The 19277-nt window shown below is 44.4% G+C and overlaps 1 protein-coding gene across 1 annotated transcript; it reads right to left on the bottom strand.

Annotated features, from left to right (window-relative positions):
* Positions 1-1586: 1586 nt before the first annotated feature.
* Positions 1587-3110, bottom strand: LOC106374001. Its single transcript, XM_013814110.2, has 2 exons — positions 2785-3110; positions 1587-2691 (listed from the first exon to the last, which is right to left on the bottom strand). The coding sequence occupies exons 1-2, from the start codon at positions 3108-3110 to the stop codon at positions 1587-1589; spliced, it is 1431 nt and encodes a 476-aa protein (XP_013669564.2).
* Positions 3111-19277: the final 16167 nt, after the last annotated feature.

A 19277-nucleotide genomic window follows, 5' to 3' on the forward strand; every position in this document is an offset into this window, starting at 1 on the left:
AAGAGAGCGCAAACAGGCTGAGTCCCATTCCCGAGCTCTCATTCTCTGCGAATGCCGCGGTTCGGTTTGTACCCTTTGGAAGTTGTAGAACGCTGATTTCTCTTTTCTCTCCGAGGTTGCTGAGATGTCGGGCCTCATGGATGGGTGCGCCCAGACCGAGTCGATGGTTCCTCCAATCGAGGGGAAGATCCGAGAGCTTTGGGAACCCATCGAGGTTTCGGAGGACACGACGGAAGCGGGAGCCGATGCTGCGGACGAGGGAGGAGAAGTGGATCAGCCCGCGGACCCATTTGGAGCCTTGATTTCCGGGTATCTTGACCTTGATCTCTGAAGGTCGTCGGGATTTTTTTCCCTTTGCCTTTATCTCAAGATTTCGTGTAGTGTTTTAGGCCGAGTGTGGCCGTTCGTTATTTGAGTGTGCTATGGCCTTGCAAGGTCATTTGACTATGTATGCGGGACTGGCCGTTGATGGCTTCAAATCCCAGCCGCTCTGCGGCCTTTTTATATATAACAAATGTTCTTTTAGTATTCTATGGGTTTTAGTTTATACTTCTGCCAACTGTCGAGGGAAAGACAAGAGTAGTCACTTCGTATCTTAACTCTTAATTTTTCGTTCCGTTCGTTTGCTCTTTCGAGGGTATTCGAAAACGTTTAGGAGTTTTACGAAGTTTTGTGAGCGTTTTGGATGTGGACGATGAGACATGTTTTAAGATCTCATATCAGTTTCGATATCATGCCTTGAGATGTTAATGGACCAGTAGGACTGGGTTTAGGGCAAGACCTAGGTTTACTTTCGGCTCTAAGGCTATGCGATAACTAATCGGCTTTTGTTTTGCCCGTTGGCGATTTCTACCTGATTCTTTCCGATTAAAGTCTGCGACTGGGCGCCGGCTTATATGACTTGTGTGGGAAGAATCGAGTACTCTCTAGAGAACGTCTGGTGTGCTGACCAAAATTTCGGATTTTCTTGTATATCGCGCTATGGTATCCTTGTCGGATGTAAGAGAACCTTTAGTTTTTATGAAAGGTTTGACTACGAGTTCTTTTTTAGAGAACGTTTTGGACTTGTCCGTCGGGGCCAATCGACGGGCATTTTGTATTTTAGAGTCACGGATGGACTGTGTATTTGAATAATATCTTTCGAGAAATATTTGCGACGTCTCGCTTTCTCGAAGATATGTCTTTTGCTGTGAGATGGCTACGATCTTCGTTTTTATAGAAGATGCATTTTTCCGGTCTTGCTTGACCATGAGTATGTGTGAATTATGTAGGAATTAGTTTTCGTCCAAGGACTGCTTGGACGGTATTCCCTTATCTTGGGTGTTTCTTAGGCCAACCTTAGATTACTGTGACTTACAGCAAGTGAATCGTAAGATCGGAAGAAGGTAGAATTTATTGAAAAAGTTTCGAAAATATCGAGTACATTTATGGATATTTCGGACTTTGTGGGAGTATACGAGTATACGTACCCACCCCCCCCCTTTTTAACGAGGGGGATAGCTGAACTTGTCGATATGACAAGCTGCCTACGTACCTCTTTCGAGGATCAAGCCATCTCATAGTTATGTTTGTTGCTGCGGGTGTTCCTACTCGCCGGATGGGATCGTTCCGGTTACTTCAGCCGTTGGGGCTTCAGTTGGATCAACGACCATTTCAGGGGTCGGGCTGTCCGCTGGCAAGGCGATGGACTCGGGGACTATGTCGCTGTCTGGAGTCGTTGCCTGGTCGGGTGATTCTGGATCACTTTTTATCGAGCGCTCGGGAGCGTTTTGAGCTATCTTAGCCCGCTTCGGGTTGACCGCGGGGATGTTCGGAGTTTGCCGTAGTTTATGCTCGGCCAAGAAGTAGAGCCTAGACTGTTTTTGGCATCCCCAGATTACTGCTGTTCCGTTTGGAGTTGATAACTTGATGCCAAGGTGGTAAGTCGACGGTACCGCTTTCATGGCATTGATCCAAGGAGTTCCTATGATGACATTGTAGATGGCCGGGTTATTGACTACCGCAAAGTCAATGATTTTCGTCACCTCTTTAGCCATCACTGGGAGTTTGATTGATCCGAGGGTCATTGACATTGCACCTGAGAAACCGGTGAGAGGTTTTGGTTCCGAGACGACTTCTCCGAGTTCAATGTTCATCCTCCGGAGGGTATCGCGGAAGATGACGTTGACGGTGCTTCCCGTGTCGATAAGGATCCTTCCCACTTCCAGGTCTCGGATTACCAGATCGATAACCAATGGGTCGCAGTGAGGTTTGTCGATTCCGTTGGTTTCCCGCTCTTCGAAGACGAAAATATCGTTAGTGGCGTCGTCTGTTGGGGACCGAGCCAGCCAGCTTGAACTCGTCTCAGCCTTCCATCCATAAGCTTTGTTCAACGAGATCGAATCACGATAGAATTGCAATCCCCCGATGATCATGCTCACTCTTCGACGGTTGCTGTCTTTTCCTCGGTCATCTTGCCTCCTTCCGCGTTTCTCGCCCGACTGATTTTCGCGGGTGTCGTTTTCAGGGGACTCTTTATCAGTTTTGGGAGGGCGATCGGAATCCAGGAGGAGGTCTTTTATGCATGTGACCTTCGAAATTTCGCCGACGAGGAGCTTCGCAGCAAGCCTTGCACCGAGAACCTTGCAGTTCATAGTGGAATGACCTCTGGTCTGGTGGAACTCGCAGTAGGAATTATCCTTGAACTGGTTCCTGGTCCAGGTATTTCCGGAAGTCTTTCCCTGTCCGGAGTTGATAGCGTAATTATGCTCGCCTTGGAGATCTTCTCACTCGTGGTGGACATACCTGTCGTTACGAGGGTTTTTCCTTCTCGTGGACGTCTTCTGCGGGTTGTACTTATGGGAGAGGACTTTCATCTCTTCTTCCATCATGATGAAGTCCGTTGCCTTGTGAGGAGCGTCCTGGATTGTTCTCAGTTTTTCAAGGGATATCCATTGCCGGAGTTTCGACCTGTACCAGAGAGTTTTCCGCAAAGCGTCGATTGCCACTTTTTCTCTGGTTCCAGTGACTCTTCCCATTACCAACTTGAACCTGTTCACGAATTCACGGAGTGGTTCGGCTTCTCTTTGAGATAGACTACAAAGGTCGACGTCTGAGGTTTCCCTGTCCATGAACATGGAATACTGTTTGAGAAACTCCGAGGCGAGCTGACGGAAACTTCCGATGGAGTTTCGTTTCAGACGAGAAAACCATTCGAGCGCGGCCCCTTTGAGGTTTTCGACGAAGAGGAGGCAGTAGCCAGCGTCTCGTTCGCGTTCCTTGAGTTTGCACCTTCCCATCGCGATCTAGAAAGACTGTAGATGCGCCTTTGGGTCGGTGGTTCCATCGTAGACGGGAATTTTGATCTTCCCAGGATCTGAGATGTTAGTTTCCGTGATCCGGGTAGTGAACGGAGTTTTCCACGCTTCCTCGAGAAGTCTGTCGATCTCGGGTGCAGCGCTTGTCGCGTGGTGCGTGAGAGATAGATCCGTACCACCTTCCTTCTAGCGCCAAACTGTGGGAACCGGAATTCACACCGTCGAGATTTGTTAAACGGAGGAAAGCCAAGCTAGCCTAGCCTTCCCTGAAGGTCCCGGTTATCTGCTGGGCCATGCACAACAAGATCAATATTAAAGAGTCGAAAGTAATAAATCGTAAAAGAGCGAAAAGAGAACAAAGAGGTCTTATTTCCGAATTCTCATTTGAGCGTGAACAACATGTAAGATCCTAGGCCACGAGAGCTGTCGGTACGTTCGCTAGTCTAGCCACCTAAGTTTTAACCTAGTCGAATCGCAGCTCGGTAGTAAAAATGGAAAAATGCCTAAATTGCTCTAAGTATTAAGCTTGCTCTGAAAAAGCTCCTCCTTGCTCCTCGCCTTAACCCCTCCTTATATACTCTCTCTAGGTCGGTTTGCACCTTTTCCTGGGCCGGATTCGTCGCGAGATGAGCTTTTTCATTTTTCGTCACCCTTCATGATTATCTTCGGGAACTTGACATTTATCTTTTCCTGCGAATAAAAAATAGACCGTCATATCTGCCTTGGGCTCAATCCTATTCTAAAATCGTAAGTGGGCCGTTTAACCGCGGTTCAGGCCCCTTTTTGACCGTTTTGGGACTTAGACATTTTTACGATTTTTCCTAAGAAGCAGCCGTTGGTTTTTTCGAAAGGATTCCAATTCCCCGTATAGTTAAGGCAACTGGTGTTCAAGCTAACCATAACCGTTTATACGGCAGGCAGGAACCCGTTTCAATGACCAAGTTTTAATAACTTTTCCCGAAGTCTTTCTTTGATAATCCTAAGTGAGACGAGACATGGGTATTGCGTCCAAGGGCCCGAGGATTGTGTTACGGGAACTTAGACAAGGATGCACGGTTTCGGGACAGGAGGTCGGTCCTCGCCCATGGGCGAGGTGACCTCGGTGCGGGTCGTCCTCGTCCTCGTCCATGGGCAAGGTGACCCGTGTTGAGACGGTCCTCGCCCTAGGGCGAGGTAGTCGGTCCTTGCTTACGATTGAGAACCATCCAGACTGATCCTCTTCTCGACGTTCCTCGGTTCGCATCCGCGAAAAACTGTCTTTTACTTGATTAACCGTTTTCCGGGAATGTCTAATTTTTGAGAATCGATCGAGAGTTGGTTTTCCAGGAACTTTCAGGCATTGATTCCATCGTGACCGGTTTTGACCCCAACAGTAAGTTCCTTTCCTCTCTCTCTAATCACTTCTCTCTCAGCCAAAGTCTACTTCCATTGTAGGTATTCATTGACTTAGATTGGATAGACTTCCATGAATCAAGCTTTAATGGTTTTAGCCACCAAATCCTGTTCACTTCTTTTTGACCTATATCCTAGGATTCTTTTGAATCAAGCCTTAATGGGTGTAGACACCAAGTCCTGTTTGAATCCTATAGAATTCTTATGAATCAGGCCTTAATGGTTGTAGTCACCAAGTCCTGTTCGAATTCTTTACATATACTATTACCTATTATTATATATATATATTTTCTTCTAAATTTCGAAATGGAGAGAGATAGGGTGACATATATATGCAAGGCTTTACCTTCCAGATTTGTTTGAGAATCTGATCCTATGTATACCAAGCCCCAAGACAAGTAGTTGAGCCAGGTTAGGTTGGAGGTCAGCTTTGGTTCTTTCAAACATTCTCAACAAGTGTTAAACTAGTTGACATGTTGATCCACTTTAGTATCTCTAGTACTTTCTGCAGTCAGTAAACTAAGAATGATGCTAAACAGCAGTTAGATAACAAGTAAAAAATTGAAAAAGTTCATTGTCCCCTTCTGGATTTGATAAAACTCTTTTTGAATTTTTTTTTATATAGGAATCATTGAGCAAACTGGTATCAGTAAATACCTCCCCCAGACTTAAATTTCACTGTCCCCAGTGATATTCAGTCTATGATTGGTTAGGGAATAAATCATAAGTATTTAGTTAGATGTTGGACAAGAGAAGAAAATTTCCATACTCTGTCTCGGGCGTCGATCGATGCCGGAACCTTGGTGTCGATCGATGACGCAGAGACAGAAAATTTCTGCACCTGCTGTAACGTGATGAAGGCCCTAACTCATCTCAATGTGAGTTATCAGACAGTGAAGTTAACTCTGTTAGACAATCCAAACACATGCAAGATCATAAATAAATAAACTCAAGGCATAACATAATAATATATAAATCCGAATATAAATTCCAATAGTCTGAAAATGAAATAAAACATAAGTAGATACGAATAGAAATATGAGGACTAATCCTCATCAGTGGTCTCGTGGTGTCTCATTGAAGTCGTCCTTGAGCTGGCGTGATGGTCTTGCGGCGGATTGTGACATGGCTCTGAGATTCTCCCTGCTCGAGCAGCGGCACCTCGATACTCTAGTCCAGATGGTTGTGAGAGCATCAACTACGACGCGCTGGAAGTCATGATGCTCGCGTGCGGTCATGTCCAGCATGTCTGGGAAGGGTGGGAGTGGTGCCTCTGGCTGCTCCTGATGTGCTCTCGTAGCCCGGGGCGCGGCACAGCGCCGCGGCATGGTGGCTGGGTCGGGGTGAAACTGGTTCCGGGCGAGGTCTCCTGCGATATCCGTAACCGAACGTCTGGGTAGCTCTATCAAGTGTGTGCCTTCCCCATCCCTGAAACTCCATAAACGACTATCCTTGAGCCACTGGGTGCTCGTGGTGCTCGTAGAGGTGCACCGCATCCATGTAAACACGCTGGTCGATTACCATAGCCTGATCCAAAGGGATCCCCCATCGTATGAAGATCGGTGTGAGCAGAGTCCCCACTGTCTCCTTCTTCGCGCCTGCTGTCTGGAATGGTTTCATCTTCAAATTGAAGAGGTGCTCAGCAAAAAAGACCCGAGGTTGGGCCACTGGTCGTCCTTTGGCTCATCAATACCCTCCTTGTGAACCAGACTCCTCACCACATAGTAGACCAATGAGAGCTCATGTACCCGAACTTTTTTCGGTTCCATCTTGCACAACAGTGTGTTGGCAAGGATCTTGATGAAGTAGCGCAGAGTCGGGTGACAGATGTCCGTATGAGTGGCTGAACCAGAGTCGAAATGAATAGAAGCTATGTGCTCCCAGATTAGTGATCTCCCAACAAAACCAGGAACAGAGAAGCGTCAAAGCCACGAGTTCTCAAACCTGTAGATCTCGCAGAGTGTCATGAGAGGGATCCTGTATCTAATGCCTCAGATGAAAAAGGTTAAGGTACCCTTGCTTGCCCTCTTCACTCCTTGTTGGTGTAGTAGACCTGTACCATAGCCATGAATTGTCTAACCAGCTCGGGGTAGAGGTCGTACGTCTGGGTGGCCATGGTGCCCATACCCAACTCTCTGAGCATCTATGTGAGGTCTTGCTTGAGACCTAGCCGCCTGATGGTTGCCCAGTCAATGAATCGCGTCGGCTCAATGATGACCTTTTGCCACTCATTGTAGAACAGGCTATCATAATCATCCCACTCGTTTCTGATCTCACGGTGGGTGCAGTCTGTGCTTTTGACAGCAGCACGAGGGTTAGCAAAGTGCGCAAACATCTCGATGGGTTCTTCTTCCCATTCTCTCGGCCAAGGCTCTTGGTCGTAAACCAGAGGTGGTGGTGGTGCAGCACTTGAGCTGCCAGCAGTATCAAATCTCCTCTTTCTCCTTCTCTCAGTCATATGTAACCAAATATCACAATAGAAAGCACAAGATCAGCGAACCTGACAAATTAGTGTTCGATGTAGATTGACAGGTTTGTGTCGAAGTCGATCGATAATATATCCGGAAAATCGATCGACAGAAATGTTTTGTCGTCGATCGACATGTTCTTCGCAAAAACCCACTCAATGCAATTCGATTTGCAAGGCATAATAGTTACTCAGATCGATCCATAATCCTTATTCTAGCATTCCAATAACACAAATCGATCTAAATAACCCTAAAATCCCGGTTATAGTTCATCTTCTATATCAACCCTAACATGCTCCAAAGTTATAGAATTTCTAGTTCATACCTTGTAGAACGGTTGATTAACTGAACTGAACGAATAGAGCATTGAAAAACAACTGGATTAGGCTCACGAATGATTTGATTTGGTCAAGAAAAGAGAGAGAAAGTGAGGGCGATTGTTTCGAAGAGTTTTCGGTTTTGGGAAAAATCGACTTAATGTCGACTTAAGTAGGACCGTGCTTTTATGTTTTCCGTCAATCGACGAGGAGATCCCTATGTCGATCGACACAGTTTTTATTATTATTATTTTTCATTATTTTTTCTCTAAAGAATTCCTAAACTAATTCTAAAAATCTTAAACCATAAATGGTTTGCCTCCCATTCAGCGCTTATTTTTAGTCTTGAGCTTGACTTTCAGATCCGATTAGTCGGTGATCGGAAAGGCCTAATCGTTGAGGTCTGCTATTTGGTATAACTGGTTTAGCCCAATAATGTTTAACTCGTTGTCCATTCACTGTGAATTCTTCTCCTTTACTGTTTATTAGAGTAATAACTTTGTAAGGTATGACTTCTGTAACTGTGAAAGGACCTGACCAACGAGATTAGAGTTTTCTGGGAAACAATGTAAGGCGAGAGTTATATAATAGCAGTTGATCATTTGGTTCGAAGTGCCTGGAAATGATCTTTTTGTCATGATAGGCTTTCGTCCTTTCTTTATATAACTTCGACTTTTTGAGGCTAAGTGTATGATCTCATCTAGTTTGTTAAGCTGCATGAGTCTCTTTTCGGCATCTGGTTTAATGTCGAAGTTTAGTAATCTTATAGCCCAAGCTGCCTTGTGCTCTAGCTCAACTGGTAAGTGACAAGATTTTCCGTAGAGCAGATGAAACAGGGTTGTTCCTAGTGTTGTTTTGAATGCAGTCCTGTAGGCCCAAAGTTCATTATCCAATTTTCTAGACCAATATTTTCTAGATATTCCTACAGTCTTTTCCAAGATTTCTTTAATCTGTCGATTTGAGACTTCTACTTGTCCGCTTGTTTGCGGATGGTATGGTGTAGCAACTCTATGGTGCACTTCGTTCTTTTTGGGTAATCTGTCGAAAACTTTGTTGATGAAATGGGAGCCACCATCACTTATGATTACTCGAGAAACTCCAAATTTAGGAAAAATAATGCTTTTAAAAAGCTTGATAACCACATATGCGTCATTGCTATCACTCAAATTACCCTAAGGAGTGATTTGTACTCTCTCAAATAAGAGGTTCAATTGAAGTATTTAGGGATCGAATTCACATGGAGCAAGGGCACACAAAAGATCTAATAGATATATGATTAAGCTAGGTTGAATGGTTTAAATGTAAATAGCAGTGGTGTGAGCAATGTAATTGCTCGATTGATTGATTGGGGTTTGACAGAAGGATGGTGTTGGGGAAAAATTCTCAGGTATTGAATTCCTCCAGACCCCAGGCAGGACACCGGCCTCTGGGTCCCCGCTAGGAGATGTCCCGGGTCCCTGCTAGGGAGTACTCTGGGTCCGGTTCCAGGGACCACCCCCTTCCTCCGGGAAAAGGAAAACTTCCGATAAGGAGAACCTTCCATATTTCCGAATATGTAAGAGTTTAACTTACTCAAACCGAGTAAGGCAGACCTCAAGACAACTATATAAGGGGAGCCTAAACCCTAGAGCAGGGGATCGACACTTAAAGACTTAGAGATTAGAGTTAGACGGCTAGAACTAGGGTTTAGACACCAATCATTGTAGTTCCGGCTTCTTTACTCAATAAAATATCTCTTCAAGTCTATTTTCTATAAAACTCATACGAAATACTAGCCTCATCCATCGTTCCGTGGTACTCACAAAGATCATACACAAAAATGCCCTAACAGATGGTTTGCCAGACTTAGGGTTTCTATTTAGACAATCAGAATTATAGAGATATAGACTAAGTATATATGGATATTATAGAACTCAAACAATTAGAATAGCCGATCAACTTCCGTATATTTAGGCTATCTATCGCCGGATCTAGGAACTCAGCTTTCGCTTGTTCGTCCTGAGAATGTGTCGATCGATTCAAACAACGGGGTGTCGATCGATACACCTTTCACTCCGTCGATCGATACAACTAGAGAATTGTCGATCGAAGTTCCTTATAGGAAGCCTTACGAACGGGTTTGAACGTGTTCACTAGGTAAACTAAACCAGATTCCATTTATTTCTAGCAATCCTTTCACAACCTAAATGATTTCAGACAAAGAACCAATCTTCCGAATGCGCCCTAATATCTATAGGCAAGGTTTTAGTTAGCTATTCTAGAACACATGCTTTAAGAACAGTCTAATTGATTAATATCCTGACACTTAGTAAATTCTATATTTTGGGCTAATCCCTCATGAATATCTGAACCCTAAACCTAACAGGTGGATCTATTCAGATGTTGGGGAAAAATACTCAGGTATTGAATTCCTCCAGACCCCAGGCAGGACACCGACCTCTGGGTCCCCGTTAGGAGACGCCCAGGGTCCCCGTTAGGAGACGCCCCGGGTCCTCGCTAGAAAGTATTCCGGGTCCAGTCCCATGGACCGCCCCCTTCCTTCGAGAAAAAGAAAACATCCGATAAGGAGAACCTTCCATATTTCCGAATATGGAAGAGTTCAAGTCGCTCAAACCGACTAAGGCCCACCTCAAGACAACTATATAAAGGGAACCTAAACCCTAGAGCAAGGGATCGACACTTCAAGACTTAGAGATTAGAGCTAGGCGGCTAGAACTAGGGTTTATATACCAATCTATTGTAGTTCCAGCTCTTTGATCTAATAAAACGTCTCCTTCAATCTCATTACTTTCAAACTCATACGAAATACCAGCCTCATCCATCGTTCCGTAGTACTCACAAAACTCCCCTAACAGTTTGGCGCTAGAAGGAGGGTGGTTATCTAAACTGCGTTATAATGGCGGTGGATGAGCAGAACGAGCTACCCGAAGCTACTCCAAGAGAAGCAGAGCTCCAAAGGCAACTCAACGGTATACAAAGCCAAGTAACCGAGCTGAATAGAGCTCGGATAGAAGTTGCAGAGAATCCCGAGCTCTCCTCAGAAGTCTAGAGCTTGAAGGAGAAGCTCGACGAACACTCAAAGCCACTGGAGCAGAGTGCCGAAAAGCTCAGCCAGCATGAATTGGAGAATCTAAACCTCTGAGACGAGAACCAAGCTCTCAATACGACAAGTAACAAAAACCGTCGATTCTGGGCTCAAATCCGACCCATGCCGACTCTGGAGACACCTAACTCCAGAACATGCATGACTCTCCCGCCTACGACGTCGCAAGGAGACGCAAAAACGCGCAAAAAGGCTAAGGGTGCTCAGACCTACGACATAGAAGACAGCGAATCTGAGCCGGAATCCGATAAGGAAGCACCCGAGGGAGCAGCAAAGACGGAGTCTCCCATGGTTGCTTATCTGGAGCAGATGTTCTCCAAGAGCCTCGACTCCATGCAGCCCATGGTTGAAAGGCTCCCATGGGTAGCTCCCCCCATCCGAAAGAGCAACCCCGATTCCTACGCCGATACTCCTTTCACGAATGAGATCACCTTGATCGAGATGACTAGGAAGTTCTCCTTTCCCAACATAAAGGCGTATGACGGCACCAGCGATCCAGACGATCATGTCGCCCAATACAGACAAAGGATGCTCGCTGTAGCACTCCCAAAAGAGTCGCGTGAAGCTACCATGTGCAAAGGATTCGGCTGAACCCTGACCGGACCCGCTCTGCAATGGTACATCAACCTACCCTCCAGGTTCATAGCCTCCTTCGCTATCCTCAGTGACAAGTTCGTGGAACAATTTGCCAGCAACATAGACCTGGAGAAAACCTATGATGGTCTATACGAAATCCTCCAGCATCGGGCGGAACTCCTGCAAAGCTACATAGCCCGCTTCAATCAAGAGGAGGTGGCCATTCCCGAAGGCAGCATCCCCACTCCCATCTCTGCCTTCAAGAGAGGCTTACTCCCCGACGGGGACCTCTATAAGGAGCTGACCAAGTACCAGTGCAAGACCATGGAAGACGTCATGTCCCGAGCCTTGGCACATGTAAAATGGGAAGAAGATGTTGCCACTTGCGCTAAGGCGCAGCTAAAGCAAGACCCCAAGGCGGTCAGACCGGACCGAACCGAGCAAGACTAGAAACCCTCTCCAAGACCAGCCAGGGATTCTGGGAACAGAAATCGAGGCATATACTAGAACCGGGCGATCGAGAAGGCAGAAAGGATGGCAGTGTCCACATGGCCAGACATCTCCCACCTCTCTGTCTCAAGGCCGGAGCTGATCAATGTTCTGAGGCAGATGGGCCAACAGGTCAAGTGGCCTCAGAAGATGAAAGCACCTGATTCGTTCCGGAACCCTGGTCTCTGGTGCGACTTCCACCGTGATCACGGTCACAAAACGGAGGACTGCATCGCACTGACGATCGACGTCAACGAATTGCTTAAGAAAGGACACCTCATGGAGTTCCTTTCCGAAAAGGCCAAGAGCCATCTAAGCAAGGAGACAATAGGAAAGCCCACTGAAGCTGCTCCCGTCTCGCCACCTCGATAGGACCGAGTGATCCATGTCATATCGGGCGGATCAGAAATCAGCGGTATAAGCCAAGCAGCTTTAAAGAAAAGCACTTGGAACGCTAAGCACGGCCTAGAGGCAGCCAAGCCGAAACACCCGCTCCTGGGTACGGACGAAATAAGCTTCACGGCCAAGGAACATTGATATCACTAAAATTACCCTAAGGAGTGAATTTTTTCTCTCAAATTAGAGGATCAATTGTAGTACTTAGGGATCGAATCCACAAGGAGCTAGGGAACATGATAAATCTAATTGGATTTGTTAAGTAAGGTGATTTAATGATTTAAATGTAAAATTGCAGTTTGTTGAGCAAGTAATTGCTCGATTGATTGGTTGAGGTTTTGGTGCTTAAAAAAGAAATAGCTATACTTAGTGTTTTTATTAAGGAAACTTGGAATTATAATCCTACAGATTCCTAATGAGTTGCATGCATGATAATGTAGAGCTCAACACTTATAAACGAACCACTAGGCTCTCGCTTTCTACGTTCGTCTATTGACCAGTGTCGATCGATGATTCTATATGAATATCGATCGATACACTAGTCATAATTTCGATCGATTATTCTATTTGAATATCGGTCGACGCTATTGGACAAGCGTTAATGCGCGGGTTGAATGTGCTCACTAAGCTTGCAAGATCAGCTCCCGCCTTACTCTAGCAAGAATCTTAGCTCAATTAGAATGGTTTCAGGATGAGATTGAAGCTATCGCTTATATCTAATATTCCTAGGGCAAGTTCTAGGTAGCTAATCTAGAATCATGCATTAATGACAATTCTAATGATTATTATCACAACTCAGCAATGTATAGTTGGGGCTAATCCCTGATAACCTATTTAAACCCTAAAATCTAACAAAGAAACTACTAAAACATGGCCAAGCAATTCATAATAGCAAATAGGTAAGAAAATTTCATTAGAATAGTAAATAGATATCAATAGAGTTCCAATCACAAATATAACTTTGGATCTTCTCTCCATTCTATCAAAATCCTAGAAAACCTTTGCTGAAAATAGTAAATCAAGAAAACACAAGAAAAGCACACTTTGCCTCTAACATGGTGGCAAAGCTCATATAATTAGGTTTAAACTCGTCAGGGGTAATCTTGTAAATTGGTGAAGACTTGGGCTTCAAGTCGGTTGTGTCCAAACATGCGTTCTGCGCGCTTCGCTGTCGATCGATGTTCTGATGTGAACATCGATCGATATTTCTCCCTCAGTATCGACCGATGGCCGAGCTCGATGGTCATCTCAGGTGTTTGCTCCAAATATCTCAAAAATGCTCCAAAATCACCACTTATCTCTAAATCACTCCTGATCTTATAAATATAATAAATAGACTCTATAATATAATAATTAGTTAATAAAACACCTATAAGCCATGGGTGAAAGTGGGTCAAATCCATGGTCTATCAACTCCCCCAGACTTACCCTTTTGCTTGTCCTCAAGCAAAACAAACAGGCAGTCTCTCTGAAAGAGGTTTGAAAAAAGCAGGGAATCAGACAATTTTAAAATCACGATTTTTACCTCCGCAATGTTTCAAGCAACATCAGATCAGTGCCAACTTTAGAGGCACTTCATTTACTAGACCTCAGCTTAGCAACCAAACCTTTAAGCCCACAGCTTAGCTGATTCCGCCTGACTGACTTCATTTATGCATATAAATGTGTAGGCTAAATCTTGGGAGTATCGATTAAGGGACACATGGACTCTTACTCTAGCAGGTATCTGAGTAAACACGTAGTCTAATTCTTGTTTCCTTTCTCCCTATATCTCTCTTCTCTGAATCTCATTAGTTTCAATTTCAATGAATGTTGATGCTGATATAGCCATCTTGTTCATCTTATTGACTTTTCTACTTTTGTAGCTCTCTTTTTTTTGACAAAGTGGAGCGAATAATGGGGTCACAGGAGACACTCCTACCCCTCATTTCCACAATGTGTGATCATTCCTTTCAGATTTAGAATAATGGGGTCACAGGAGACACTCCTACCCCTCTGCCTCTTCCAGAAAATCATTTCAATCTTTTATTTTTTTTATCTTTGAGATGCCAAAGAGAGGAGAGAAGGAAACAAAAAATTTACAGACTTGTACCTTTTAGACCTGAAAGAGAAATCCGATCCAATGTATACCAAGCCCCAAAACAAGCAAGTTGTATTGATTAAGGTTGGAAGTCAGCTTCGGTTCCTTCGGACTTTCTCAGCTAGCATGGATGTTATTGGCAGGTGATCCACTTTGGTGTTTCCATTCAGTACACCCTGCAGTCAATAACCTCAAAGAATGGTGCTAGAGAGTGGTTAGATAGTAAGTAAAAATTGAAAAAGTTCATTATCCCCTTCTTGACTCAATAAAAACTTATTTTTGAAAATATATAAGACTCATAAATAAACTAATATCAGTAAACCTCCCCAAGACTTAAACTACAATGTCCCCAGTGTAAATTCAGTCGGAGTTATGGTGATAATTAAATCATAAGCTCAATGTAACAAGTTAAAACGTTATACCAGACCGGAATGGATGTCGACCGATGTAAGGATGTTGATATCAGTCGCGGCAGGTGATGCTCTGTCGATCGATGTCGGCAGTGTCTCGTCGGTCGATACTCACGGTAATCGTCTACTCGGATCTATTTTTGTTTCTTTTTGTTTATAATGATCTGCAATGATTAAAAACCAACATAAATACTAGATTAATAAAAACCAAATAAATATTACCTAATAGTGGGTTGTCTCCCACTCAGCGCTTTGTTAGTCATTTAGCTTAACTTTGGAGGTGATTGGGCTAGTGATGACACTTGTTGGGAAACAAGTCTCTATCTCTTCTTTGCGCTTGTTGAACCATGTACCAGTGAAGTCTCGCATTGCTTCATCTCCTTTGCGCCATTTGTCGTTCATTACTGTAGTTGTATCTTCTATCTTCTGCAGTCTATCTCCAAGACTCTCAAGATTGAACTAATGTCTCATAAGTGTGGCGTATGTGTCAGCTGAGATCTCCGCTCCATGGTTGTGTGTATCAGACATATCTGATGTCACCTTTTGTACTAGCCTCCCTTGGTTTGTAGCGTCGTCGACCGATGTCCGTCTATGAATGTCAGTCGATTTGTTGTTGTGTCTGTCGATCGATGCCGACGCTTCTGGTCGACGGGCAATGTAACTCTGAATCTCCACTAATTCCCCTTGAATAGCTTCTATTTTTGAAGTCAAAGCACTAATGGTAAGATCCATTGGGAAATAGATGTCATCACATCTCCTATCAAGTCTCTCTTCTATAGTTTCCAGAGCTTTGTAAATCCCTTCTACTAACTGATCTATCTCTGCCCTGGTATGAAAATCTGGTTGAGACTTCATCGTGTGGGAGTGTTGTGGATTGTCGTCGACCGATTCTGGTAAGCGGTTGTCGATCGATTCTGGTAAGCAACTGTCGATCGATGCATGTCGATGTCTGTCGATCGATGTAGGTCGAGAAATGTCGGTCGCTCGCCGAATTCTGGCTATGTCTTGCCTCATCTCTTCCATGCAAGTAGTTATCCAACTGATACTATCATTTAGAGGATAGTAGACACCATCAAGCTTCATCTGGAAGTCTCCTTTGTTCTTCTCTTGTTCTCCACAGACTCCATAGAACATCTCATTGATCTCGTCCTTGGTGTAGATCTCTGGTACTAGTTTGGTTTGTGTGAATGAGCTAGCATGTTCCGGAAGACAGATGTAGTTTGGCTCATCTCTTGAAGCTCTTTCCATAAGTCTTCTGATATCATTGTTATGAACACGAATGGTGTGTCCATCTACATCTCTGGCGTATCCCTGATCATCTCTGTAGATTCCATACTCATCCTTCTCCTCCCAGTAGAATCTCCTAGTCCCAAAGAAATCAAAGGCTCGTCTGCCAAATTCTGGACGTATGTCGAATGATGTTGGGACGTCAACATCGATCGACGGTCGAGCAAGATGTCAAGACTTCTGTTTGAAGCGATTCTCTATGCCACCAGTTGTGTCATAGAACTTCGTCGTAACCTTCTCCTGGTGCTCTGGAATGTTTTGTTGTTGCATGAAGAGGTTGTCTGCTCCATTGGATGTCTAAAAGATGTCTGCAATGTCCTCTCGAGATACGTGGAGTGTACGTCCATCGATTTCTCTTGCGTAGCCATCTGGGTCCCTGAAAATACCAAATTCGTCTGGTGTTAGGTATTGTTTATCAAATTTAGCTTTTTTGCTTATAATGGATTTTGGTATTGGACGGATGTCGATCGATGTTGTATGGTCGATGTCGATCGATGTTGACGGATTGATGTCGGTCTCTTGATGTCGATCGATGACGGAGTCAGAATGTCGATCAATTTTTACGTAGACAGGACTGGGAGGATGTGGGTGTTTTGCTGCGAACTCCTCGTGAGTCATGATCCTCACGACATTATAAGATGTGGTTGACTCCGTAGGTTTTTGTCGATCGATGTCCAGGTGAGGATGTCGATCGGTTTTGGTTGACCTCTATCGACCGATGTTCATGGCTCGGCATAGATCGACACCAATGCGATCCGCCAGAACTCATCAGACTCTCTACTTTGAAATCTCCTTCTTGCAGCTTTTCTTCCTTCACCACTTACCAGAAATCATCCCCAATGATGGCATTCACGTGGTGCTCATCACATCATCTTCTACCCCTCTTGTCAAGGCTCCCTGCCTCTTAACAACTTCTCCTGTCTGAACAACCTGTATCTCCAGCTTCTTCACATGAGTGCTCAAAGTCTCAAACTTTGTGTTCAGGTTGGTGTAGACAGAATCAATCTTTTAATTGAAGTCCACTGTCATGCGCTGCTGTCCCTCAACAATCCGATCAAGCATCTCTTCAATCTTGCTCTCTTGTGTAGGGGGTGGTGGCTTCTGGTAGTAGGAGTTTCTATAACCCATGTTGTTGTTGTAGTTGTTTCTGTAGGGTTTCTGGTGCTGTGAACTCTGGTTGAAATTGCCCCTATTTCCATAGGAGTTTCTGTCTCCACCTTGGTTTCCAGAACCTTGGAATCCAGTTCCACTGATGAAGTTCACATCTTCTTCCTCTGCTCTACCCTCTGTGTCTACAACCTCTGCATCTTCAACCAAACAGACCTGCTTCCTGAGAAGCTTGTGAACACTGTCTAGCTTTCCCTTCACTTCATCCATCTGATCATTCCCAAGGATGGTGGACGATCTCTTCCTCTCAAAGTCAGTGTTCTTGGTGCTGCTGCTAGATGCTAGGTTTTCAATGACCTTCACTGCCTCCTCTGGATTCCTGGTGTTGAAGTTCCCATTGCTGGAAGCATCAAGAGCCATCTGGTACTGCACCGCGATGCCTCTGTAGAAAGTATTTCATTGAATCCATGGCGTGGACAGTCTCTCTGATAAGACTTTAATCTGATCCAGGAGCTTCTGAATGATTCTGCAGGCTCCTGAGTGAATGTAGCAATCTTGTTCCTCAAGTCTTCAGCATGCGCTTCATTGAAGAAGTTGCATAAGAATGCATTCTTGATATCGCTCCAGGATGTGAGAGATCCTGGTGGTAACTGCTTAACCCAATGCGAAGCATCTCCACCAAGTGAGTACTTGAAGAGCTTGCATAGGGGGTAGTCTTCAGAGACTCCCTCGACTTTAATAGCAGATATGAGATCCTCGAACCTCTGTAGATGGTCCATAGGATGCTCGTGAGATAACCCATAGTAGGGTGTCCGTCCCACGAGTGTGTAGTACTGCGGCTTCAACTTGAAATCCCTCTGTATAGTTGGAGGACGAATGGCTGATCTGTTGGTGTAGAACTGATCTGGACGGTTGTAGCCAGCCAATGTTCTGGGTCCAGCAGCCTCATCTACAGGTAGAGTAGTGCCTGTAACATCAGTATTGGACTCAGGGATTGCAGCCCCCTGAGTATCTATCCTCTGACCTGCTGCATTACGCAGATGACCCTCCTGGTCATGCAGGTCTCCTCTCTCATCATGTACAAGAATCAAAGTCGCAACCATGTCTCGCGGCTCAGTATCGATCGATGTTCGGACTGAAGTATCGATCGATGCCGGATAGAAGATATCGGTCGACAGAAGATGAGTGTCTTCGGTCGACGGTGGTGAGCGAGTGTCGGTCGACGGGACTAGTGCCTGGGTCGACGGTGGTTGACGAAAAATCGAGCAACGAACAAGTGTTGTTGTCGATCGATGAGGAGCGCGCTTCTTTGCGGATTGAACGCTCCAAGCTTGCAGGATCTGGTGAGAATAGCAGCTGAGTTTCCTTGTTGCTTCTGGTACTGATGGGCATGTACCTGAAAATCCAAGAAAAAAAAAATTATGTCAGAAACTTAACAAAATTAAATCTAATAGGCGATCAAAACTCTCCGGAAACGGCGCCAAATTTGATATCACTCAAATTACCCTAAGGAGTGAATTTACTATCTCAAACAAGAGGTTCAATTGTAGTACTTTGGGATCGAATCCACAAGGAGCTAGGGAACCTAATAAATCTAATTGGATTTGTTAAGTAAGGTGGTTTAATGATTTAAATGTAAAATTGCTGCTTGTTGAGAAAGTAATTGCTCGATTGATTGGTTGAGGTTTTGGTGCTTCAAAAGGAAATTACTAGACTTAGGGATTTTATTCAGGAAACTTGGAATTATAATCTTACAGATGCCTAATGAGTTGCATACATGATAGTGTAGAGCTCAACACTTATAAACGAACCACTAGGCTCTCGCTTTCTTGGTTCGTCTATTGACCAGTGTTGATCGATGATTCTATATGAATATCGATCGCTACACTATTCGCAACGTCGATCAATTATTCTATTGGAATATCGATCGGCGCTATTGGCCAAGCATTAATGCGTGGGTTGAATGTGCTCACTAAGCTTGCTAGATCAGCTCTCGCCTTACTCTAGCAAGAATCTTAGCTCAATTAGAATGGTTTCAGGATGAGATTGAAGCTACCGCTTATATCTAACATTCCTAGGGCAAGTTCTAGGTAGCTAATCTAGAATCATGCATTAATGACAATCCTAATAATTATTATCAAAACTCAACAATCTATAGTTGGGGCTAATCCCTCATAACCTATTTAAAGCCTAAAATCTAACAAAGAAACTACTCAGACATGGCCAAGCAATTCATAACAGCAAATAGGTAAGAAAATTTTATTAGAATAGTAAATAGATATCAATGGAGTTCCAATCACAAATATAACTTTGGATCTTCTCTCCAATCTATCAAAATCCTAGAAAACCTTTATTG

Source organism: Brassica napus, chromosome C3 (genome assembly GCF_020379485.1).
Source record: "Brassica napus cultivar Da-Ae chromosome C3, Da-Ae, whole genome shotgun sequence".
NCBI lineage: Eukaryota > Viridiplantae > Streptophyta > Magnoliopsida > Brassicales > Brassicaceae > Brassica > Brassica napus.